General features: G+C 38.9%; 1 protein-coding gene across 1 annotated transcript in view; it reads right to left on the bottom strand.

The window, feature by feature from the left end:
• Window positions 1-27,967, bottom strand: part of NBAS (NBAS subunit of NRZ tethering complex) — a 383,893-nt gene that overhangs the window by 251,867 nt on the left and 104,059 nt on the right. Inside the window, exons 20-21 of the mRNA XM_075557089.1 lie at window positions 25,716-25,820; window positions 25,229-25,365 (exon numbers count right to left, since the gene is read on the bottom strand). Coding sequence (XP_075413204.1) covers window positions 25,229-25,365; window positions 25,716-25,820 — 242 coding nt within the window. The remainder of the gene's footprint in view (window positions 1-25,228; window positions 25,366-25,715; window positions 25,821-27,967) is intronic.

Below are 27,967 nucleotides of genomic sequence, written 5' to 3'. Positions count from 1 at the left end.
CTAGTCCCTGGCAGCACTAACATTCCATAGATTCCCAACAACCGCCAAACCATTCTGAACTAACAAGCGAGATAAAACTTTTAAAAATAAATTTCAATTATATAGCTTTTACAGCTCAATAAAACATCTTACATTTTTGAGTATCAATAACCGTATTTTCTGAAAACTTTTAACACCCACAGAAAAAGTCTTTCTTATATTATTACACTATAGAATGCCTTCTAATATGACTAAGTTATGAAATACATTTCACTAGAAATCCTTGATATATGTTTGACAATTATATTGGTCTTCGTGTACAAGTAGGCCTGTGGAAGCTTTCTGAAGCACCAGGCAACACCAGCTAAGCAATGTTCTGAGGGCTGCTTGGCAGCCCAGTTTGAGAAGGTTTGAGAAAGGGCAGCTCTAATTGATGAACCAACAGCATCTCCTCCTGTAGCTATTACCGAGGACTCTGCCCCTATCCCCCAAGCAAGGTTCCCCCACTAGGTAAATACAACAGGGGGATTCTATTTTTAACAGCAAAATACTTTATTTGCTTTTTAACTAGCAAATGATGCACCAGAGATGCATGTGTGATGGTGCTGAGGTTCATCTTGAAAACTTTCTGAATCGTACAGGTGATCACATAGGAAAGCTGCCGCACCACCACTGCTGCATCTGTTACCTAGTGCCACGTTATTGTCCTTCTCTCCATGTCAACAACTACCGCTCTACCACAGACCACTGAAATACAAGGGAAAAAGCTGACATGTGGGTACAAGGAAGAAAACAATATTCACTCTTTCAACAAAAGAATAAATTACAGCAACAAATTGAAATGTAGGAAAAATAAACCAATAAATGATTACTGCCTTCTCTAATTAAAGCAGACACAGTTCCTTAAGCCACACAAAGGTTTTCTATAACAAGTTTGGAAAACTATTACCAAGTTGGAATTTTTCCATTTTCTATACAAAGTATAGACATATCCAAGAGTAATTACCAAAATAATTAGCCATGGTTTAAGACCAGGAGCAAAGTAATACTTATTTGGGATTAAAAGAAAGTTGTAAAACTTTATTAAAGCTTCATTAAATGGAAGTGGGTAAGAATATATACATAATTAAGAATATGTTTTTTGACCAAAACACATATTAAACACAGGTACTGATCAGAGTACCAATTTAAAAAGTATGCCCAAACAGTTCCAACGTTAATATAGTATTTTGTATGAACTTTCAAGTCATACCACAACTGGTCTGTTTCTAAATATATTGATCACAACTAATATAATAATAATATGTATATAAGTGATGACCAACAATAATCTATAACACCTATTAACCTCTAAATATGGACCACACAGTAATAAAGTTTTTTTACATGCAATACCTCATGTAATTATGCCTAATATAGTAGATGATGTAATCTTTCTCATATTACAATGAAAAAGGTAAAAGTTAACATGCCAATCTTTATAAGGTTAATAAATGATAGGTCCAGGATTTGAACATAGCTTGAACTCATAGATGACACATTCATCTATCACACGGCTGTACAGCTCCCAGAAAGAAAACAAGGCTACAAACTAGCACCAACTATATTGACCTTCACCACTTCATCATCAAAAAAAATCAGCTCATGTGAGATCTAAGGATTTTAAGTAATAAAATCCAAGACAGGAGGAATGCATTATAGTAGAGCTTGAATATCCAGCACCTGGTTTACAGAAAGCTATGGATGACAGTGAAAGTCCAAAATCCATTTGCAGGGTCTCCCTGTGGATTAAGCCTCGGGAGAATCCCCTGACCATTCATCAGGGAGATGAAAAGCCATGCTATCAACAAAAAAAAAAAATGCATTAGAAAGTGCAGATGTACACGAGGTACCAAAGGGATCAGGTATCAGACATCAAAGAACAAAAAAATATCTTTGTGTAGTCACCTCCCCCGATATGATCACGGAAGACAAATGGGTGCATAAGCAAATGCGGTCAAGAAAGCTGATGGTGCCCAGCTATCAAAGATATAGCGTCTGAGGTCTTAAAGGCTTGAAGGTAAACAACTGGCCATCTAGCTCAGAAGCAACAAAACCCACATATAAGAAGCACACCAGCCTGTGTGGTTACAAGGTGTTGATGGGATCAGGTATTAGGCATCAAAGAACAAAAAAATAAAATCATTGTGAATGAGAGCGAGTGCAGATTGGGGACCAAAGACCCATCTGTAGGCAACTGGACACCCCCTTACAGAAGGGTCACTAGAAGGAGATGAGCCAGTCAGGGTGCAGGGTAGCAACAATGAAACACACAACTTTCCTCTAGCTCCTAAATGCTTCCACCACCACCACCACCACCACCCCCCCCCCCACTATAGCATGATCCCAGTTCTACCTTACAAATCTGGCTAGACCAGAGGATGTACACTAGTAGAGATAGGAACTAGAAACACAGGGAATCCAGGACAGATGATCCCTTCAGGACCAGTGGTGAGGGTGGCAATACCGGGAGGGTGGAGGGAGGGTGAGGTGGAAAAGGGGGAACTGATTTCGAGGATCTACATATAACCTTCTCCCTGGGGGATGGACAACAGAAAAGTGGGTCAAGAGAGTGGGTACGATATGACAAAATAATAATAATTTATAAATTATGAAGGGTTCATGAGGGAGGGGAGAACGGGGAGCAGGGACGGGGAAAAATGAGGAGCCGATACCAAATCAAGCAGAAAGCAAATGTTTTGAGAATGATGATGACAACAAATGTACAAATGCACTTGACACAATGAATGGATGCGTGGATTGTGATAAGAGTTGTACACGACCCCAATAAAATGATTTTTTTAAAAGAAAAGAAACATTAAAAAAAAGAAAGTACAGATATAATTACAGTAGGTTAAAATTTAACATCTTTTCATTTATTCTCCCGTCTGACTCATTTTAAATTTGCTCTAGTTCTAGTTCTTTTCTGCTTTCTTATACGTCCACAGCGCAAGTCCATTTCACCCAAACAGATGCTATTTCTTCTATGTTCTGGTAAGTTCTTTTCTCCCCAGCCCCATTATCTTATTGGGAGCCCTTCCAGATGCCGTAACATTCCATAATTCAAATAGATCAAGCATAAGTGTACTATCGCTACTACATTCCGTTTCAAAACATTTCCTTTCTTCTTAAACTCTTTGATATCAGCTCTCCTTTATCGCCTCCCTCCTCCAGAAGCTTCTATTTTATTTTGTTACTGTTGGGTTCCTGTTGGTGTGGTTATTTGTGGTATCTTTTTCTGTACATGTAGGCTGGGATACGAGAATCTATAGACAGTAACGAGATGAAAAGTTTTAGTGTTTTGGCGGGGGAGGCTTAGTGTTGTGGTTGGGGTGGGCGGGGAGGGGAGGGGAGAACGGGAGCGAATGAGCACAAGAAAGAATCAAGTGGTTTAAAATTGAGGATGGTGGTGATTGCACAGTCTTTTTAATATGTTCAAGCCATCGAGTTGTATGATATGTGAATTATATGTCAATAAAAGTTTTCCAAATCAGGTCAGACTTGTCCAGTATCACATAGAAAGCAATTTGAGGCTTCCCAAAGTCTAATACAGACAAACCAGTAAGTTCCATTAATATCCATATCTGAAGAATATGTATTTAATATACAAAGAAAATCAATCTTCCTACCACTAACTGCTTCATAAAACTAACTACTCAATATGGCTTAAGCTTAGATCCAATCACCACCATTTATATAAAACAAGCAAAGAGCCTCTCTTTTCTTTCATTTTCTCACAAGATGTTTACACAAAGGAAATTATTTCCAAAGCTAATTTTACAAAATTAAAATGCTTGCTACAAAACTACCATAAATTCTTTGTTATGCTTCAAAGATACAGCACTTAAGAAATAGGCAGGATCTTCTCTCCAGCCAGAATATAAACTCCTTGAGGGTAGGATTTTGTTTCTGTTTTGTATACTGCTGTAGCCTCAGCATCTAAAATACAACCATCTTAAGTAGACACTAACAAAGAAATATGTGACAACTGCAAGCACAACAAAGACCGTGTAAAATGATCCCATGCGTATCACAAATTTTCAAATGGGAATATACAGCAATTTTGGAAAGGGAGAGCTTGTTGATTTTTTTAAAAGGTACATCAAAGAGATGCATTTATGTAGAAACTACAAGGCTGAGAAAAAAGAGCAAGAACACATTTCCTGATCCAGATTTATCAGGAAAGGATGCCGTGCTGGTCATGGCCTATATCTACTACAGAAATAAAACCTTCAAAATACTGACTTCTCTAAGTTTTACTTTTCTTTCCACTTCAGAATAACTGGCTACTTCTGACTTTATCTTTTAACATATGGTTAAATTTGAGTCATTCTCTCAAAAACTAAGCAGAGTGAGAGAACATTTGCTACAATTCAAAGAACACTGTTGCTCATTTATTATATTCTCAACTGACATATTAATCAGGTAAGCCAATTCTAAAAAGGGGGCACGCTGAAATTATAGTTAAAACAAACCTTCTATAAAACTATACAATGTTTGGTGAGCTGAAAAACTTACCGTGTGAATCTATTGTTCTATAAACATAGAATAGCACTTACATATACATTCCTTATTTCATATTTTCTTTGCTGAGAAGTCTTAAAATTCAAATGCATCATCCCCATGGGAATAAAAAGCTAGTGTGTGGTAAACTTAAATTATCTCTTTACAAAATAATGGCTTCTTTTGCTTACTTTTAGGATTCCTTATATTAGAACCCTGTTCATTGTTTTATCCCCAACAATAAACTATGCTGGTTTCATTAGAAGGTAACATTTATCTGTCAGCAGGAGAGGAGTGATTATAAGAAGCTCTATTGTGTTCAACAATTCTCTTACCAATTATTTCTCACACTAAAAATACATGCTGTATTTCAAAGAAATTTTATCAAGAATGAATTTCTAAACTGTTCTTTTATTTGTGTGCTGTGTCTGAGAAACAAAGGCAATAGACAGTGCATTACTACTAATTGCTACCTTTTATCCATTGGGTTGGCGATGTAGAGTTATATTTATTTCTGTTACTTAGCATAAAAGAAAATGTCCTGATAAATAAAAGACAAATAATAATAATTTAACTCAATATGTAGAACTACACTGTGGTTACCATCACTGAACTTCTCATGCTGATCTCAAACTCAATGTGAAATAATTGAAAAGTTAGCTATTGATAATAATGGGTACGAGAATAAAGAAAATGTTCTAGAATTGATTGTGATAATGATTGTACAACTCTTTTAATATATTTAAGACACTGAATTGTAAGATACATGAATTTGTGTCAATAAAACTGTTAAAAGGAAAAGAAAAGTTAGCTGCTAGCAAAAATACCACGTTAGGAAAAGCTGTCCTAAGAGGTCATTCCACGTTTTCTCTATCAATGGGGTTTAAATTTATCATTAAATGGCTTTGGAAACAGAGCAGAGATTACTAAGCTAGCTTGAGATTTCCTGGTAGTGTGGTGAAAGTTCTGGTTTGACGTTAAGTGAGCCTAGAGCATGATCTAGCTACAGGGGACCAGGCCTGATGGATGTTTGTAAAGGAACCAGATAGTCTCAGGGCAGTGTTTCGCAACCTTCCTAATGCTGCAACTCTTTATACAGTTCCTCGTGTTGTGATGACCACCCCCCCAACCATAAAAGCATTTCATTGCTACTTCATAAGTGTAATTTTGCTAGTTATGAATCGTCATGTAAATATCTGATATGCAGGATATATTGTCATGGTTACAAATCGAACATAATTAAAGCATGATGCTGAATCACAAAAATGATATGTAATTATATATTGTGAAACATTGATTTCTAATTACAAATAAGTGAAATTTTGTCCTGAGCCATGGTGTCGCATGGATAACAGTCTTCACGCTGGGACTCATGTGTGCATATCTGCATGTAGGCGGAACCCACCTGGACACAGCTAGAGGAGGGGTGTCTAGGTTACTAAGACCATCAGAAATATGTGCTTTCCGGTGGTCCTAGGCGACCCCTTTGAAAGGGTTGCTCAACACTGAGAGGGGCCGCGACCCACAGGTTGAGAATCGCTGAAGATTTAAATGCAGGTGGGTATGTGTGAACTTCTGAACTTGATACTGGTACCCACGGACCTAGTCTGGACACCTGCATCTCGTCACAAAACAGAAGATTACTCCATCTTTACACTACTACCACATTATATCATGTCGTGACTGTCGAGTGACACCATTACATACATAACTGCCAAAACCACGAGAATCGTGAACCCTCAGTCAGCGTGCGTCTTGCCTTGCGAGTCAGTGCGCTCATTATTGCCAGGTGGATATTTAAAATGTTCAAAATAGTAAGATACTAGAGTTCTTTCTATTTTCTTTTAATCAAAAATAAAAATCCTTGTTCCTCAAAAGGGGGGGGGTAGGTAAAAGTGAAATGGACCTGAGAGTCTTCAGTGACAAATAAATTCATTTCTAAAATGAAGCCGTGCAGGTAATCTTCAGGTTATAATCTAGGTCTACGCCTACATGAATCTTTTAGAATGTGTAGGTGTTAGGACAGGCACATACAGTTCCTATATGGGTTTCTTACTTTAGTGCAGGAGAAAATACAAAGCCTTTTCAATAATGTAAAAACTTTAGAGGTTGGTTGGCTGTTTCAAAGTGAAGGCAAACTTGCCTAACATTAAAGCAAGGCCTCCGAGATATGAGCACTCCACTCAAAGACAGCGGGGGCCAGTTTTGAATGTGCGCGAAGCACCAGACAACATCCTGTCCGTGATCCAATCTCACGGGTCAGGCTCTCGCACGGCTCACTATGCCTGTACTGTGCCTTCCACTCCAGAGCTTCCATCTGTATTTTTCCCCATTTCTGTTACCATGATAAACTGTAAAAAAAACAAACTTCCCATTTGTTCCTACTTCACTTCACTGGCCATCAAGTAACTAGTTCAAAACCCTGCACTAGAGAGCAATTAGGAGTTTTCTGTAAATCCAACGTTCATCACCTGGGGCTACCTGTAATGATAAAATGTACCATGATTTATGGGTAGAGCCAGGCAAGCATTTCCAAAAGGCACAATCTTTCTCCCAAATGCATAGAAACAAGTTGAAAATGTTTTTGCCTATGAGCAAAGGATGATTTAATTATTCCAAAGGACATCTAGTTTGTAAAACCATGCAAATCTTTAGTGAAAGCTACAAATTCCAATGGAGAAGCATTGACAATTTTTCTGGAAAAGTTAAAGAACTGACAAAAAGTATCCTTCAGTTGGCATGTCAGTACAGAAAGAACCTGCAAACATTTAGGCAATAAGGTTGACATCCTGCATTTGTTTCGGGCAAGATAAATATGTATAAATGCATATATTTGTTTTATTATTTTAGTTATTCTGGTGATGTGTTCTTATTAGTAATACTGCAACCAGAGAAAATAAGGACTCAACTTAAAAAAGGTAAATTACAACTTTCCTGTAATCAACTTATTTATGTGTCCAGTCACCAATACTTCATCCAGTGAGGATAATTCCCACTAAATATAATGCCAGGGAAATGCCTGCAATCTCACGCTAAGGACTGATGGCGATTGTCCACACGCGATGGAGCTCCTTAGTAAGAATGACCAAATAGGAAGCAATACAAGCGATCACAGTAACCTTCCTCCCCTACTCTTTGTTACTTACACTGACAAGGAATCAGTGGAGAAGCTAATAAGAAGGCTCTTACTTCACATTATTTAAGGAACCCAGAAATAGATAAATCTCCTTTGGTGTATTAATTAACCCAGAACCCATTTCCAGTCAAGATAAAAATCTGTGGCATTTGAATTTGTCAACTGCAATCTAAAATGAATTCCACTAATGGACATTAGAAACCCCAGCCCATCATAAGGATACAGAGCTAATGGTGTTAGAAAATAATTAGAAAGAAAAAGAGAACCTACTTTTACCTCTGTTTCATTCATATCTCCAAGACTCACAGCAGTAATGCGTAGGCTGCCTCCACATGATTGGAGGACGGACTTCCTTCTGGTCACTCACCAAAACCTCCGCAAATTCCTGTTTGTACTTTATTCAACGAGCAATTCCCCGACTATACAGCTATCCAAAAGGTCCTCTCTACGCCTAACACTTAGGGGCCATTTACTTTGTGTCAACACAAATATCAAGTTCTAACCAAAATGAACAGACTTCCAAAGGTTCACATCATAATGGAATTAAAAGATAAACGTTTGCCACCAGCTTTGTGACACTCCCTTGTATAGATATATAGATGTAGACACAGATATAAAAGTATACCCACCCACCAGGGTGAGTGAAAAGTACTGCTACGAGGGCTGCAGGTCCGACACGCATGTAGCATCCTACAGGGATGCTTTACAGGGATGCTGTGGTCCACGGATGGCAGTAGACAAGTTCTCCCAGGAACAGTCTCCTTGGGGTATCTTCCAAAAACAAAGGTGCCACTGAAACTGGCCTCCAAGGGGAGCTGGTGGGCCAGTTAAATTCCAGGCCAGAGTGGAGTTCAGAAGGGTATGGTAACTGCTTTTATTTAGATTCCAAAAGGGTAATCTTGATAATCTTGAAGAATACAGGATGGTCATAGGGGTTTATTATAGAGCTGGGGTTTTTTGTTTTGTTTTTTAACATTTAAAAAAAATATTTATTTTTATTTATTGGGAGTTAATACATATATCATACCATTCCACAGTTCAATCACGTCAAGCAGTATTGTACAGTTGCCACCACAGTCAGTTTCCATTCTTTTTCTTCCCAGACTCCTTGACAGCGTCTCCCTTTTAACCCCCATCCATCATCACAGTACACCCCAAATATTGTAAGTCCTCTCTATACCTCATATTAAAAGAAACAATCTGACTTACTGCCCCATCAAAGTCCTTGTGTAATCTTTTTAGTTACTATTGTCAACTTGCTTCCAGATAGTTCTTAAAATAACATCATGGTCAATGCATGCAGTCCCATCTCTTATGATCAAAAATCTACTTAAAAAATAAAAAAGAACATGCATTTTTAAAAAAATCAGCTCAAAAGAGTTAATTATCCCACTTAGACCCAAGAAAAGAGGAGGCTTAAGAGGAGGCTACACAGAAGTCACCCATGACATGGGATGCAAATATACACACTGAGTGTTTGGGAAATGCCAACACATTTCAGGATTGGGTGTAGGAATGGGATGGCATATACATTACCTTGCACATGACAATACAACTTTCCTCTACTTCTTTAATGCTCGCCCTCCCAATCCCACGGCCCCCATATCATGACCTCAATTCTACCTTACAAATCTAACTGGACCAGAACATGTACACTGGTACAGATAAGAGGAACAACACAGGGAAATCAGGACAGATAAACCCCTCAAGACCAATAATGAGAATGGAGATACCAGGAGGGGAAGGGGAAAGTGGGGGGAGAAAGGAGGAATTGATCACAGGGATCAACATATAAACAACAGAAAAGTGGATGGAGACAGCGGATGATGTGAGATGTGAAAATAATCTATAACTTATTAAGGGTTCATGAAGGAAGGTGGGGGAGGGAGGGAGGGAAAAATGAGCTGACATCAAGGGCTCAAGTAGAAAGAAAATGCTTTGAAAATTATGATGGCAACAAATGTACAAATGTGCTCGGCACAGTGGATGAAAGTAAGATTGTGAGAAGACCCGTAAGAGCTCCTGATAAAAGTATTTAACATAGAGCTATTTTAAGAAAACTAAAAACTGCATTAATGAGAAAAAAGCCAAGAAGTTGTGCTGAATAATTTTTTTCCATCAAGGCAAAGCCCTTACTCGCTCCTTGAAGGTAACAAGAGCGGTCCTATCAGATGTAGGAAAACTGTGCCGATTCACCCTACAACTCTGATGCTTCCCCTTCACACGTCCTTCTGTCCCCCAAGCTCCAAGAACCTAAGAAAGGAACCGGACGGGAGACTTTCCAGGATGCTCAAACTGCCATTTGGATGTGGTATAAATCAGAGCCAAATTCTTCAGAGAAGGAAAGCCTGCCCTCAGGTAGATAGACCTAGATAAAGGATATGTTGAAAAACACTAATTTCATATTTTGATACATCTGCTTTAAGAAGAGTTTTGTGATTTTTGCAGTAATATTTTGGTCTGAGAGAGAGAGAGCACGCTGCATTCATCCAATCCTCACACCAACCTTAGGGGGAAATGAAACGTCCTGGCTGCCATCAAGTAAATCCCATCTCACAGCAATCTTATAGGACAGAGAGAAGGCCCCTCAGGCTACCACGGCTGTAAATGTGTACAGAGCAGAAAGCCTCACCTTTCTCCTGTAGAGCCAGGCTAGCAGCCCAGTGTATGGTCCACTAATCCCCCAGGGATCCTTTACAACCCTAAGGAGTAGACAATCTTTTCTTTCCCATTTTACAGAAGAGGATGTATAGGCATTGAGTGGTTAAGCAAGTTGTCCAAGGTCACAAGTCTAAGTTGGGAGCTGAGCTATGAACCCCGATAGTCTGGTTCCAGAGTATGCACTCGGTGCACAACATCCTACCCTTCTCAATTATACCTTACAAACTTCCAGATGCTCACACATAGTCCTGTGGGTGTCCCATTCCAATGTCTAATTACAGAATCTGGGCGATTCAACTAGTGTTTATTTCTATTTAATCTTATAGACTTCTTAGCTTTTTTTTTTTCTAAATTCCTACTACACCTTTAGTCCCCACAACAAAAGCTGTGGTTTTAAAAAAACCTTCTGTAATTATTATAAATCCTAGACAAGTTACATGGACAGCAACAGATGAATAATAATCTTAACTAAATTTATACTAATGCACATTTTTATTCAATCCCCAGTGAGCTACATATTATAGTTACAAGTTTGCAGAACACCCAGGTGCTCAAAAATCATCACTGAACTATTGAATTGGGAAATAAATACCAGAAAATTGAACCACACAGTAAACGAAATCTATAAATGTCATTCTAAGAAATACTACATGGCCAAGATCACCATGGTTTATAGATAACTTTTTCAGTATTTATCTCTCTACCATTTTAATTACTCACAGTGTAAAAATTCTTTGCAGAATGGGGCACTTTATATACTCAGTCCCCAACTCAGAGAATCTCAATAAAATAACTTGTTTTGTTAAATTAATCAATTACTAGCAAAAACTCCTAAGAAAGGAAACTTTTTGCTACTTTTTTGCCAGGGGAATCTAAGGGTTTAATGGCAGTTGGGGGGCAGGATGAGAGGTAGGCATGAAATATTCTAATAGAAAAACAGGAAATTAAACAGTAGTACTATTAATCTAATCTAAAAGAAAAGTACTATGATTTGCAACATACACAATAAAAACACTATCTTTAATCAAGCCATGTTCATTTCTCAAACTCATTGCCATCAAGTCGATGCTGACTCAGAGAGATCCTCTAGGTCAGGGTAGAACTGCCCCTGTGAGTTTCTGAGACCTACTCTTTTTAAAAATCATTTTATTGGGGGCTCGTACAACTCTTATCACAATCCATACACACATCCATTGTGTCAAGAGCATATTCACATTTGTTGCCATCATCATTTTCAAAACATTTGCCTTCTACTTGAGCTCTTAATATCTGCTGCTCATTTTCCCCCTCCCTCCCCACTCCCCCTACCCCATGAACCCTTCATCATTCATAAATTATTATTATTTTTTCATATATTATACTGTGCGAGGTCTCCCCCCGCCTTCTTCTCTGCTGTCCCTCCCCCAGGGAGGAGGCTATACGTAGATTCCTATAATCAGTTCTCCCTTTCTACTCGACATTCTCTCCACCCTCCAGGCATTGCTACTCTCACCACTGGTCCAGAAGGAGTCATCTGTCCTGGATTCCCTGTGTTTCCAGTTGCTATCTGTACCAATGTACGTCCTCTGGTCTAGCCAGATTTGCAAGGAAGAATTGGAATCATGATAGTGGGGGGCAGGAAGTATTTAAGAACTAGAGGAAAGTCATATGTTTCATCGTTGCTACCCTGCACCCTGCCTGGTTCATCTCCTCCCCACAACCCCTCAGCAAGGGGTGTCCGGTTGGCTACCATTGGGCTTTGAGTCTCCACTCTGCACTCACCCACCTTTTCAATGACATGGTATTTTGTTCCTTGATGCCTGATGCCTGATCCCTTCGACCGACTTCTCTTTCTCCCTCAGAGCAGCTGGTGGACTGACTCCACCTTGCAGTTAGCAGCCCAACAGCACCAGGCCTCCTTCTGCTCCTTACAGGGGAAACTTCTTCTTTTGTTTGCATTTGTTCTCAAGCAACTACATAGCAATGCTTCCCAGTCTACTTCAAACGATGACTTTCTTTGAAAAAAGTATCAAAATTCCATTTCTTCTTTTAGTAGTTGAGAAATTTAAGAATAAAGTAATAACCATCAGGGAAGATGTGAGGGAAGCGGCCCTTAATTGCACCACTGATGAGAACGTGAAATACACAGCCACAGGGGGGGAGTCTGGTAGCTCCACGCAAACACCCACTGATCCATCCACTGATCTGACAAGTCTGCATGTAGAAGTAGACTGAAAATCATTGAAAGTTGGGGCTCAAACTGATATTGGTTTATCAGTGTTCACTGCAGCAAAATTTAAATAGTCATTCTACCCCAAAGTAACTATTTTTGACTTTGTTTGAAATCCTGATTGTTCCGATTTAAATGTATCTAATATGAGCCATATCCTTGAGTAATTTTAAAAGGAATATAAGCATAATTAATAGGATAGAAAATTAAGTGTGATAATAAACGACCATGTCATCATGGGTTTGGAGTTTTTGTTTGTTTATAACCTTTGTCTCAATAGATTATCAAGTTTCTATTGGCTTTCTTCCTTCAGAAATAAAATTTATTACATTTGAAAGCCTTAAAAATCAGTTGGGCCACAACAAAGGTAACCGAGAAGCAAACGGTGTTCCTCCAAATGGCAACGTGGAACTCAGCATGGGAGAGCGCCTTTCAGCAAGGAGAACAATCAACACCGAGGACAAGGGCTCCCAAAGAAGGTGACTGAATTGTTGGTCATGATTTCCCTGCGATGACATGAACTACACTGGACCAGAGAACAGAGCAGAACAAGAGGGAAAGTGATCCTGTAGTGCTACAGTTAATGTAAGTAAACTGGTAGATATAAGTCCACTTTATGAACTTCAAACTACTTAGGCCAGGAAAGACGCACACTGATCATCTAACTTCAAGCTCTTACTCCCGGAAATCCTCTGAAGTGTTCAGAGACTAAGTTTATCAGACCTTTATAAGTTACTAAACCTTGTATAAATTCTTATGACTACTGTCATCACACTGAATTACAATGATTTATTGATGTGACTTGCTACTTTACTGGACTCTTAAGGACCTTCAAAGCTTTAGTCATTTCTGTATTCTTAATGTAATAACTGATATTCATCATTTACACATCACTAATTCTTTATTTAAAAAAGGATGGATGATAGATGGAGGGACAGACATAAGTAAACAACTGGAAAACATTAAACTGACTCCAAGACCACAAGGGTATTTGCAACTCTAGATAAGTCTGTTTTCCTGTGGTTGAAGATTAAGAGAATGCACCTGAGGTTTTTCAAACACTTCTGATTTAAAATTTCTCAAAAAGATTGCACAACTTCCTGTCTCACAACTATGCCATCGGCAACGCTGCACAGGTGACCCTGCTTGAGTGCAGGAGAATGCAGGCGAGGAGAGAGGGAATGCGGTAAGCTTTCAAGAAGGAACAACATACAACCACTTTTGCTAAGACACTAAAGCACAGGTCTAGTCACAGCTTTTCATCATGCTTTCTGTGAGTCTACCCACAATTTCACTATCAAAACTGTATTTCAGATTCCAGAAATAAAGAGTCAGAGGTTCAAACGAAATTTCTACAGGCTATGTTTTCGAAACAATGGTCTAGGTGTCTGCAGCGAGAGTGATTATAACACATCCCAATTGGTGTCTGTTTGTCACACTTGTGGCTCCCATGTTGCTAGGACGCTGGATGTTAGCTGCCTCACTGATATCTCAAACACCATCAGGGACCCCAAAGTGAACAACTGTTAACACAGCTTCCAGGAAAAAACAGATGACGGAGGAGGAACAGGCCGTCTCCTTCTGAGGAATTAGGCACTGAAAATCTCATGCAGAGCAGTGACACACTGTTAGATACTGTACAGGAGGTTTAGTGCCTTAGGATAAAAATGAAAACAAAACAAAACCTCCCAGCTGTCAAGTGAATGTCACCTCACAGAGACACCATAGGACATCTGCAGAACTGCCCTGCGCATTTCCAAGCCTGTAAGGCTTTAGGGGAACGGACGGCCCTGTCTTTCTGCCACGGAGTCCAGTGCATAACCATGTCATCAAACACATCAAAATATAAGGGAGGAAGGGCTGCCTTTCAAAGTAAACTCGACCATACAGAGGTGGATAAAGTTTTCAGGATCCTCATTTCCTGATGGAGAATAACTCAAAATGAGGAGAAACAGCTGTGGTATCATTAGCCTGTATGGCAACGTGGCTGGGCCAGCACTGTCCCAGGATATGATCTACTCTGTGGTCAACTCCATGTCAGGATCTAAGTGAGCGCCACGCATTTGTCCGGAGGACACGGTAGAGGAGGATGACCTTCTAGATCTGGTCACAGCCTTGATTTAGCTTGGATTCCATGAGGACTCCCAGCAAAGGACCTGGCAGGCTGAGCGACAGCATCAGGGGCATCACACAAGCAGAAAGCAAACGCCATCAAGATGACAGGAAAGAAGAGCAGGGTGGCTACCGAGAGAGACGCAGCTTGCTTTTGAAAGTAGAGTAGCTAAGGCAAAGGAACGAGAGAAAAGTAAAACAACTAAACAGGAAATTTCAAGATGCAGCTCAGGAAAACAAAGTACAATAAAATGTGCACAAACCAAGACTTCGAAATCCAAAGAGGAGCAACATACTTACCGTATCTTCAACTGAAAGAACTCAAGAAAAGAGTCAAGCCTTAATTTGCAATATTGAAAGATTCTAGGAATAAAAAAATTGAACAGTGAAGGAAGCACAAAAGAAGAGGGAAGATAAAATGAAGTCTTTTCAAATTAGCCAGAGACATATAGAAAGCATCCTTATATGAGTTTGGGGTTCACACTTCATTCTAGCCATGACGCTAAGAACACTTAGTTCCTATGGCTTGGCCTTGCTACTGGACACCTCCTGAAAAGGACAAGGACAAGGCGGAACTGCCCCTGTGGGTTTTTGAGACTAACTCTTTACAGGAGTAGAAAGCCTCATCTTTCTCCTGTGGAACGGCTGGTAGTTTCGAACTGCTCATCTTGAGGTTACTAAGCCACCAAAACTCACTGTTCCACTAGAGTTCCTTATAAAAGCTTCAAAGATGCCAATAAACATTCAGTATTAGAAAAATAAGGTATTTAAATGGCCTCTCCTCTTTGTTGTAATGTTCAAACATTTCTTTCTCACTCTTGCAGAGTCAAAGTACACATTTTCTATAAGCAAAATAACTCTCATAAACCAATCTCCTTGTTGAACTGACAAAATTAATCCAACAGGAAAAAAACAGAATAGGGGCTCTCTTGGAAGATGTGATTAAAGGTGGGTGAGAGAGGAGCATCAGGATTGGTAAAATGCTCGATTTCTCCATCTTTGTCATTTTTTAGAACAGTGAGAAGTACGTTTGTGATTTGTTCATTTCTCTGTATCTATACAACTTAAAAAGTTAAATAGAAAGCTTCAACTTCTCTTGAAAGAATGCTCTCTAAGCAGCACTTTTATTAAAAATTTATTTTAAAATTTAAATTTCACATGTCTTCGGGATTATTTATTCACATTATGCATATCATTGTCCCAGATAAGACATCAAAGCTCTACTGTCCCCAGGGGGAATACCCCGTTACGATTTTGCATTCATTACAGTCTTTTCGACGTCTACTTAATACCTGAAAACCAAAAGATGTCTGTAACGTGGAATCTTTTGTAACACCTGCTACTGCTATAACCACCACCGTTACCACACATGGGACACAGATCATATGCTAAGATCTCCACAATATCTCTACAGCTCACCATCACCCACCAGCTACGAGAGATCCTCACAGTAACAGAGCTATCAAAACTGCAGACTAGGAGGAAACAGAGACCTGGGTTTGTAACTCAAAGACTTTGCTTGCTCCAGTTTACCATGCTATCCTCATTCCCGTGAATTATGTGTCAGTAACATGTAATATGATCTCAACATTTACATGTGACATAGGTTTTTTTAATTTACATTCATTTGTATAGTACCTGAACATCATCATTGGACTAAGCAAAATGGGTACTCATTGAGCTCAGCACACATTTTATCTATATATAAATGCACATATATATCCTACATACAAAATATGAACTTGATCCTTAATAGAATCTTATTAAAATAGTGTTTAAGTAAGCTTACCTATGTCAGAAATTACGGAGAGTGTCACATGAGTTATTTGTATGTTAATTAAATACAGTATGATAAAGAGATTTATTCTTGGTACAGCAAGCATTTACATATTAATGAAGACTTGATGAGGAACAATATTAGGTTATCAAAAAGAATTACAGGGATTTTCTGTGAAGCAATTCACATTTCAGAAGAAATGTTACAATCTACTTAAGAATCACATGTTCTAAAATTATCAGTCAAGGTATTTAAATTTGTGAAAAAATGAATAATGAAAGAAAGTTCTTATCTCCCCGAAAAGAGAATGGATTTGGTATCACGAGGTACTGTTAAATTTAGAAACAATATTCAAGAGAGCCTTTCAGTAATATATACGTGTATAGATATACACACCTACACATATATACTCTTGAAACTTTCTTAATTTTATATAAAAACAAACACTTTAAACCAATGGTTTTCAACCTTCCTAATGCCAAGACCCTTTAATATAGTTCCTCATATTGTGGTGGCCCCCAACCATAAAATTATTTCCGTTGCTACTTCATAACTATAATTTTGCAACTGTTATGAATCAGGCAACCCCTGTGAAAGGGTCATTCGATCCCAAAAGGGGTCGCGGCCCCCAGGTTGAGAACCGCTGCTTTAGACTGTTTTAAGCACATTAAAGACACTTGACAGCAGCTGCATCTACACTAAAAGAGTAATGCAATTAACTGTTCTTTGCAAAATAATTCCCTATTTCAAGACACACTAATACGATCACAAATTTATTGTGTTTCTCAAAAACTTGTTGCTAGAACCATACATGAAACACATTAATTTGTAAATTTTTTAAATTCCCATACTAAATCATGTCTCTTGAGTAGAAATGGAAATAAATTGTTAGCCAAACCTTATACCTTCATTTTTATATTCTTTAGAGCACCAGATAAAATATAAATACCAACATACTACATACAGTTCTATAAAATTTACTCCAAAATAATTTTTATTTTACTTAAATTAAAGAAATTACTCCAAATTAAAGAAATTATCCCAAACCCAGTTTTATAAAACAGGAAAACAAGAAGGAAGCCACTCAAAATCTAACACCCACATTTCAGGAAACAAGCAAACCAGTAATCAATCTCCCCACCTGCCAAGACAACTGAGGATATAAACCATCTTTTCATGTAACAACCATGAGGTCATTCTTAGACTTAGAAACTGCCAACTAACACGAGGGGGCTTCAAAAAGGTTGCAGAGAAATTCCATCAGATTTCCATTCTATTTCCCCCAAAACCTTATGAAGCCCGCTCCTACACAGCCATGCCTGGGAAAGTAGAGAGGCGTCAAAAAGAAGGCCCCCCAGGAGACAGGCTGATATCGTAGCTGCCACAGGGGGGCAATGGTTAGGGTGGCAGCAGACCAGGCAGTGGTTTTCTTCTGTGGACAGGGTCACTAAGGTTAGAACACACTTCACAGCTCCTAACAACAACAAAAACAACAATGAATGACCGTACTCCAACAAGTTTGATAATCTAGAAGAAATGGACAAATACCATCTCCACAAATGAATCTAGATATAGAAAACGTGATCAGACCAATAAATGAAAAAAGAAACAGAGAAGATCATTAAGAAACTTCCAACCAAGAAAAGCTCAAGGCCAGATGGGTTTACGGAGAAAGTGTACCAACTACTTAGTGAAAAGCTGTCACCTATTCTACAGACTATTCTAGAATATAGAAAGGGGCAGAAAACTCCCAAATGTATCCCTTGAAGCAAGCACAACCCTGATACCAAAAGTCACCAAAGACCCATAAAGAAAACATCCCTCACAAACACAGACACAACAATTCTCAAAAGAATTCTCACCAGTAGAATCCAACAACTTATCAAAAAATAATTCATCAAGAGATCAAATGACATTACATCGGGTAATTCTGCTGTGAGAGACCACTTTGGTGTAGAAAAGCAGGGAGGTTACTTTGAGAACTAAGATCTGGTATTTAGCTGACTGGAGCATGGCATTTTAAATGACTTCATATGCATGCGAAAGCTGGACACTGAGAAGAAGAATCCACGCCTTTGGATCGTGGTGCTGAGAAGAATACCGAAAGTACCATGACTGTCAAAGGAACCCACAAACCTGTCCTGGAAGGACAGCCAGCATGCTGCTTAGAAGTGAGGAGGGTGGGGCTTTAGCTTGCATTCTGGACATGTTATCAGTCTCTGGAGAAAAACATCATGTTTGGTAAAAGGGCAGCAACAAAGAAGATTCTCAATGAGACAGACTGACACAGGGGCTGCAACAATAAGCCCCACCCAGCAGAGGTCTCCAGGAGGCACAGGACTGGGGGGGATTCTGTTCTGTAGTGCGTGGGGCTGCTCTGAGTAGGAACCAAATTCAACTGCACCTAACAACAAATACATGCACTTCATAACCATCTGATATATTAGAACTAGTTTATGGTTTTTGAGGGTTTTTTAATTCATTGGAATTAATACACATATCAAATCATTCCATAGTCCAATCACATCCTGCAGAATTGAACATTTGCTACCACATCACTTTTCAAGCATTCTTTTTCTATATGGACCCGCTGACATCATCACCCCTTCACCCCGCCACCACCTCTGTGTCCCCTCCCCACAGAGCCCTTATTCCACCTGCTGACTCTGTGGGTTCATCAGCCTGGGCTTATGGTTTGTATTGCACTCTTACGTCTGTTACACTAAGTTTTAGGGCGCTCTGCCTGCCATGAACTCCATCTTCACCACTTGTCACTGTACAATTGTCCACAGCACAGTAATTTTTAGGAATATACAGGAGGACTTCAGAAAGTTCACTGGCAAAAGAAATTAAAGCATAAGGAAATTTTTCCATGAACTTCTTTTTGAATTCCATTCATATTTCTCATCTTATTATGTAACCAACAGTTCCAAAGTGAATTAATTAGTCTTGGCAAGTATGCTTTGATTACAAATGTTAACTCTAGGAGGTTAGAAGGCCTTATAAAAGCTAGAAGGCCTCTGTATGAACTTTAAATTTTTTCTGTAAATATAAAATTTAACCAAATTAAATTTAAAAACGTTACGTATATGAAAAGTATAAGGTCACACTCTTAATAAAAAATAATAATTGCTTGGCCAATAGCACTTAATGCTTGACATCATTAATCATCCGCACAACACTACAAACGGTATACTAAAACCACCCATGCCTCACTAGTAAGAATGGTGAGGAACAGCTGAGAAATTTAACCAGCATCGCACCTCTAGACAACTTAGCTCTAGAGCCAATGCCTTTCCATAAATCCTATGCTGCAGAATCTCAACAGACAACTGTTAAAGTAGATCTTTTTTTTTAACTGTTTGCTTCATTTTGAAATCATTTTATGATAAGGAAAAGAAGGCACAACTAAAAAATCTACTGCATGTGGAATGTGTCACAGATAAGCATCAAAGAATGCACTCCTCTTACGTCCCAGAGACCACCACTACCACAAGGGGGAGAACGGACTTACGACGGAAGGAATGACACCTTTGTGCTTTAAAACACAAACAGCCAACCGGACTACAGACATTTTTAACAATGACAAAACTAAAAGCAGGTACGTAATAAAGATACACCATCTGCGATAAACAATAGAATTTCCAAAATGTATAATATTTAGTTACAATTTACTCATGTTAAGTACATGAAAACTTTCCTTGTATTTTTTGAGACTCGACATGGCAAATATAAGACTTTCCACATGTATGATTCGGTGACATTGGCTACATTCTTCAACCTGTGGGTACATTTTCACACTCCTTTTCTGAGTTGTTTCCCTGCCAGTAACAAAACTCAGTGCTCCCTGAGATTCCTACCCAATCGCTTGAGCTGCTGTCATCAGTTTGAAACCATATAGAAAGATGCTAAGAGCAAATGCTGATGGAGGTTTAGCTTCCCTGGGTAAGCGAAACCACTGTTGGTTTTCAGAAGGCTTCGGGGGCTATTTTAGCTTAAGGTTTAAAGATTTATTTAGGGTAATTGTTTCAAGGTCTATCCACACGAAGCGTTACAGTCTCAACGTGCTATGGGGAGAGCTCTAGCCTGTCCTGTACAGTGGCTGTGAGTCAGAACTTTCTGGAGGGCAGTGAGTTTGCTTTGCATATACCTTTGATTCTCCTTTTTCCTTCATTGTTCCAAGTGGATAAAGATCAATTACTATGATTTTCATGACAGATTGTAAGACCACAGCCACTACTCAATAAACTAGAAAATAAAACAAAAATACTAAACGCCTCATTCGGCTACTTCACAGGGACATCCTATAAACTCACTATCCTAAATCACCAAATCAAAGAATCAGTCCCATGAGGCTTTTGGCTGCACATAAGCATCTTCAACAGCACTTGTTTTGTTTTCCCTGATGTCACTGTTGAGAGTGCTTCTAGCACACAGCTTCTGCCAATTCAACTTTTTAGAGGTAGACAACTTATTGATAGCGATTGAAATAACCAGCTGTGCAATCCAACCCTTAATCTATGTGATATTTCCCTCACTGTTAGCCCCCAATCCCCCCTTCCTACTGCCCCTGGACTCACTAATAAACTTTGGTCTTTACCCAGTTACCTTCGTGTCTTCTTAAATTACTTTTAATATTATGGTACCACTGAAATCGGCACTGCAGCGAACCCTGGCGTGCGAGTCTGGTTTCAGTCTCTACTTTCAAGTCTTTTGAGTACATATCCAGGATCGGACTTGCTGGGAGTTCTATTTCTAGTTTTTAGAGGAACATGACTTTTTGTCTATGAATTTTATGTTTCAAGGTGCATATTTAGATCCTCAATCCATTTTGAATTTTGTTTTCTGTATGGTGTGTGGTGCCTATCCTGATTCATGTTCATGCAGAAGGAGACCACTTTTCCCAACACTATCTATTGAAAGGCACTTACTTCCATCACATAGACTTTGGAACCTTGTGTTTTTTTTTTTAAAGGCAGTGGACCATAGATTTCTGGGTGTATTTCTGAACTCAACTCTATCCCATTGTTCAGTATGTTTTTTGTTCTAACAATATCAGGTTGTTTGATTAGTGCAGCTATAGAGCAAGAGTTACAATCAGAAGTGTGACTACTCCTGATTTCTTCTTTTCTTTCAATACTTCTTAAGTTACTTGGGGCCTCTTGCCAATCCATACGTAGTTGAGGATTAGAGTTTCTGTACATAATTATTTTAAAGTAGTAATATGAAACATAAAAGTATATATATATATATATATCCTTAGAACTTTCCTAACCACCAGCAATCATAAAATTTGATTCAATAAAAGTTGGTTAGTACAATGAAGCTACATTAGCTGGTATGGTTCCTGCATCCACAGCCTGGGTGACTCCCATACGGTGAGTAGGGGGAGCATGAATATAGGTGTGGACCACACTAACAAGGTGATTGGTCAGTTCTGCTACTCCTGGGCACAAAGCAAGCCAACTCAGAAGAAGGAACAGAGATACCCACAATTTTAAAGAAAAAAGGGCTACCAACCAGTGGTCCTTCCAGTTTTTCTAAGTAATATAGCCCACAAAACAATGATTCAGAATATTTATGTTTTCTAACTACCCTCTCTAGCAGAGATATGGTATACCTAACGTACTTATCACAATTTAACAGCTCTTGTGGCACATTGGTTCTATAGAATAACAACGGGTCATTCAAAAGTACTATAGCCTCAGACATTGCACAACTATTGTGCAAGCCAATTCTAGAAAGGTCAGATTAAAGTCATTGTGCTTATCTAAACAGTTGTCAGAAGACAGTAACAATAAATGTTCTCTAATTTGAGATTCTATCGGATTTTTTCTAAAATCATTTTATTGGGGACTCAAACAAGTCTTATCACAATCTATAAATACATCCATTGTATGTCAAGCACATTTGTACATTTGTTGCCCTCACTATTCTCAAAACATTTGCATTCTACTTAAGCCCTTGGTATCAGTTCCTGTTTTTTCCCCTCCCTTCCCACTCCCCCTTCCCTCAAGAGTTTCCATCTTACAAAAGAAAAATAAAATAAAATGAGAGACAGGAGCCCTTTGCTTTATACTAACAACTTAGAGTATAAAAGCCTTTTTAATTTATATTAGATATATTTTTCTGTATTGTAAAGAAATAAAGAATGATAAACATATATAATTACATTTCTAAATCACATTTACATCTCTAGATACAGACCTACAAGAAACTATTTGATATTAAATGGACCTTAGACTTTCTTTTTCTTCACTTGAGAAGAGGGGTGAAGGGAGACGCCGGACAGGGCAAGATATGACAAAATAATAATCTATAAATTATCAAGGGCTCATGAGAGAGAGGAGAGCGGGAAGGGAGGGGGAAAAAAAAGAGGACCTGATACAAAGGGCTTAAGTGGAGAGCAAATGCTTTGAAAATGATTAGGGCAAAGAATGTACAGATGTGCTTTATACAATTGATGTATGTATATGTATGGATTGTGATAAGAGTTGTATGAGCCCCTAATAAAATGTTTAAAAAAAGAATAAAGTGGGATGAATCAATTGACAAAAAATATATATATATTTTCAATACTAAGAATAATTCAAAATAAGGAATTCATCGATCTTTCTAACTAAATGAAACCCAGTCCTAGCTAAACAAATTACTAAACCTCTGTAAATCAAAATCTTTGGGAGCCAAGACATAAGTAAACGGCAAATATGTAGTAATTATTCTAATTATTCTAAAACTGTGGGTCATCAAGTCTAAAGTTCCAATGGCGATGTTGTAATAATAAGATTGAGATGAGTTTATTCTTAGAGGAAGGAAAAATGCTAAAATAAATTACCGTATATAGTCATGTATAAGCAGAGTTTTTCAGCACAATTTTTTTTCCAAATTTGCCTTTTATTTTTAAATCATTTTATTGGGGATCATACAACGACCATCACAATCCATATGCAAATCCACTATGTCAAGCACATTTGTTCATTTGTTGCCATCATCATTCTCAAAACATCTGTTTTCTACTTGAGCCCTTGGCATCAGTTCATTTCCCACCTCCCTCCCTCTAGCCCCTCCCTCATGAACCCTTGATAATTTATAAGTTATTATTATCTTGTCCTATCTTACACTGTTCGATGTCTCCCTTCACCCACTTTTCTTTGTGCGTCATCCAGAGAGGAGGTTATATGTAGATCCTTGTAATTGGTTCCCACTTTCTACCCAACTTTCGCTTCAACCTCCCGGTATCGCCACTCTCACCACTGGTCCTGAGGGGATAATCTGTCCTGGATTCCAGTTCCTATCTGTACCAGTGTACCTCCTCTGGTCTAGCCAGATTTGGAAGGTAGAATTGGGATCATGATATTTTGGGGAAGGAAGCAATAAAGAACTAGAGGAAAGCTGTATGTTTCATCATTGCTACACTGCACCCTGAATGGCTCATCTCCTCCCTGCGACCTTTCTGTAAGGGGATGTCCAGTTGCCCACAGATGGCCTTTGGGTCCCCACTCTGCACTCCCCCTCATGCACAATGATGTGATTTTTATTCCTTGATGCTTGATAACTGATCCCATCGACACCTCATGATCACACAGGCTGGTGTGCTTCTTCCATAAGGGTTTTGATGCTTCTGTGCTAGATAGCTGCTTGTTTACCTTCAAGCCTTTAAGACCCCAGATGCTTTATCTTTTGATAGCTGGACACCATCAGTTTTCTCTACCATGTTTGTTTATGCACCCATTTGTCTTCAGCAATCGTATCAGGAAGGTGGGCACACAATGATGGGATTGTTTTGTTCTTTGATGCCTGATATCTGATTCCTTCACAACTCATGATCACACAGGCTGGTGTGCTTCTTCTATGTGGGTTTTCTTGTTGCTCCTGAGCTAGATGGCCGCTTGATTACCTTCAGGTCTTTAAGCCCCCAGACGTTATATGTTTTGATAGCCGGGCACCATCAGCTTTCTTCACCACACTGATCATATCAGGAAGGCGGGCGCAAAATATGATTTTTCCTTCTCTGATGCCTGAAACCTAATCCCTTCAACACCTCGTGATCACACAAGCCGATGTTCTTCTTCTGTGTGGGCTTGGTTGCTTCTCCGCTAGATGGCCGCTTATTTATCTTCAAGCCTTTAAGACCCCAGACGCTGTATCTTTTGATAGCCGCGCACCATCAGCTTTGTTTGCCACATTTGCTTATGCACCGACTTTGTCTTCAGCAATCGTATCAGGAAGGTGAACATCATGGAATGCCAGTTTAATAGAACAAAGTGTTCTTGCATTGAGGGAGTACTTGAGTGGAGGCCCAATGTCCATCTGCTCCTTAATACTAGACCTATAAATATATGTACACCTCCCCCTCTCCCATGTCTCCCAGAACCGTCAGTCCCATTGTCTTCTTCTCTAGAGTGTTTATCAAGGTATGCTCCCATCTTGATTCCCTCTGTTTTGGGGGGTTCAGACGACGCTGCTTCCCCACCATGTGACCCAGAAATGTCATTTGCCCTTTATTGCTCAGTGTCCAATTAGCTCCCAGCAGGGACGTCATCCTCTTAGCACCCTGTGCCAGCGTGGGGCCCAGTCTAAATCTCTTTCTCTTCCTCCCTCCAGGCCTGCCTTCCTGTGGGTGTGGCATTCAGCACATTTTTAATGCAGTTTCTGTGGTAAAATTAGGTGCCTCGGCCGATATTCAGGTACGCTTATACTCGAGTATATACAGTACATTAATTTTATTTTTCTACTTTAAGGTGTTCAGCATAGAACAACACATTGTCGCTGTTTAGAAGGAAGATGAAGTTCAATGGACACATTCACTTACCAAGCTTCAGGCAGTAAAACAGAATACTCATGTGGGGACGTGGTCTCTGGAAAGTTGGAAAGAATTGCTAGGCGATGAGGCAGCAAGTCTGCACCGTGATAAGTGAAGAGAATTTCTAGGGCTTGTACATTACTTTCCTGTACAAAAAAAAGAGGAGGGGGTATTTCAAATGTCAACTTTAAAGAATGAATGACTCTATTTGTATGACAATATTCAAAAAGTATTTTTTCACATAATTATAGATAAGAAGTGACTAAAACTCTTCCTGATTTTTCCTAGTCTATATCAAGTGTCTCAATCTCACGCTGTAAAAATTATTTTTTAAACTCAGAATTATGAGCAATTAAAAATATCATTTTGCCTATATCAATACTACAAACTAAAAGAAGAGATGTAATAGTATATGCAAATAATAACATTAACTGCATGGCTCAAGGATTTAGAATGTTAATAATCAAAATGACTTCACTTTTTAAAAAGAAATTACCCGAGCATAAGTCCTTGCTGAGAGTACAATATTCTGATTTCGGAACTTCTTAAAAAATTCAGCATCATATCTCTGTTCAGATGCATGAGGCACTCCTAAGATTTCCTGAGGGGAAACAGTGATTTAATGAAAAGACTTCTAAACATGGGCAACAAGACAATATTAAAAATTTTTACTATGCCTGGCTAAATAAATAGGCCTGAGATAATTAATTTCCACTATAAACTCTTAACTAAAGTACTACATCTGCACCCTTGTCTTTTCTCATAAAACAACCATACTCATAAATGTAGCTCTTTTTAATCCAAAAGTAAATAAAAGAGTGAAAATCAAAATTACAGTAGGACAACCAAAATCAACTGCCTGGTATATACAAATAGGTAAAGATGACTCATGCATGCAAAAGAAGTTTGATACATGAAAGCAAAGACAGATAATCCTTCAGAAACAGTAACAGGAGCAATGGGTCCCTGAGGGTACACCTGAGAGAGGTGGGGAACAGGGAGCAGACAGCATTGATGACTGTATAATTCCCCTAGATAGGATCGAAAACAGAATTGTATGTGAATGCATATATGTGTAAGACATGGCAAAAAAAATAAACAGATGGCTGAATCAGTGAACAAATAGACAAACAAACAATATTGTATATGAATACCTATATTGGATGTGTAAGCTATGGCAAAAAATGAACATTTGGCTGGATCAGTGAATAAATAGATAGATAGATAGATAGATAGATAGATAGATAGATAGATAGATAGATAGATAGATAGATAAGGGTTCCTGAGGGGATGGTAGGGAAGGGAAGGGATAAAGAGGTACAGATATAAAGGAGTTCAAGAAGAAAGAAAATGTTTTGAAACTCATTGTGGTAGCAACTGTATAACACTGCTTGACGTGCTTGACCTATGAAATATTATAATGTCTGTAAGAGCTTCCAATAAAATGATTTTTAAATAATAATTCTGGATTTATTTTACCATTGCCAGAGTCGTCTACGTGAAGTGCAGACTGACCAGCCATTCATAAACGCACCAAATGTTTACTGAGAGTCCCCTGCATGCCAGAGGAACAGTGATTGCCACCCTAATGCAATGCACTTTCCGAGCCCTCAAAGTCGCCTCAACCTAGTAAGGAAAACAAGTCAGAAAATGGAAGCAGGTAAGGGGAACCACCTAGGAGAGATGTCAAAATTGGCTCTCCAAAGGCAGGGAAAACTTAGAGTGGCAGCCAAGCAGAAAGGCCAATAGGAATTAACCATGAAAACTGCAAGTATAGGCCACCCTCACTGAATGTGTGACGTAAAGGCCAGGTCTGTGACGTTCAATGCTGTATCCCAGAAACCTACCACATTGCCTTTCCCATGATAAATGAGCGGTAAGGCTTGCTAGCTAATTCTCTGAGGAAAGAAAGAAGAATGGGGAACTTTGCAGAAGATTAGGGAAGACGGGTGGTGATTAAGTTCAGCTGAAAACGTTTTTAATGAGAACTAAAGCACCTGGACAAAGTCCCTGAAGCAAATGTTTAAGCATTGAACCACTAGCCGACAAGGTGACAGTTGAAACCAGCCCTGAGTGGCCTCAGAAGACAAGCCTGGCAATCTACTTCCAAAATGTAACAGCCTTGAAAAACCCTATGGAGCCCTCCTAGTCTGCACGCACGGAGTGCCCATGAGAAGGAATCTACTTGACAACGACAAGCAGGAGACACCCAGGGGACAGTTGGATACACGAGCTCAGGGTGCTAGAGTAAATTATTAACCAGACATGATTTCATATTATAAAGCATGACTATGATTCCTAGAAGGAGCCCTGGTGGTACAGTGGGAAACATATTGGGTGGGCTATGTAACCCAAGGCCAGTAGTTCAAACTCCTCAGGTGCTCTGGGGAAGAAAGATGAGTCAGAAACCCAAAGAGGCTTTGGTTCTATAGGGAAGCAGTGTGTAAGAATTTACTTTATGGTAGTGACTCTGGTGTTTTTGTTTGTTTGGCTGTTGTTTGATGTCTCCTAGAGAGATTAAGTAGCGTGAACTGAAAAGGGCTTTAAAAATCAACATCATTGATGTATGTATGGATTGTGATAAGAGTTTTATGAGCCCCCAATAAAATGATTAAAAATAAAAAAACATTTTTAAAAAACTACCATTGAAAGGATGAGCAAAGAAAAAGAAATACATCTGAAAAGTAGATGAAGAAGGAGCCAGCAAAGGGGTGTTGATGTCAGAGTGGAAAGGGATGAGTGAGTCAA

This window comes from Tenrec ecaudatus, chromosome 8, assembly GCF_050624435.1.
Source record: "Tenrec ecaudatus isolate mTenEca1 chromosome 8, mTenEca1.hap1, whole genome shotgun sequence".
Classification (NCBI taxonomy): domain Eukaryota; kingdom Metazoa; phylum Chordata; class Mammalia; order Afrosoricida; family Tenrecidae; genus Tenrec; species Tenrec ecaudatus.
This window is presented reverse-complemented; position numbering and strand designations above follow the sequence as displayed.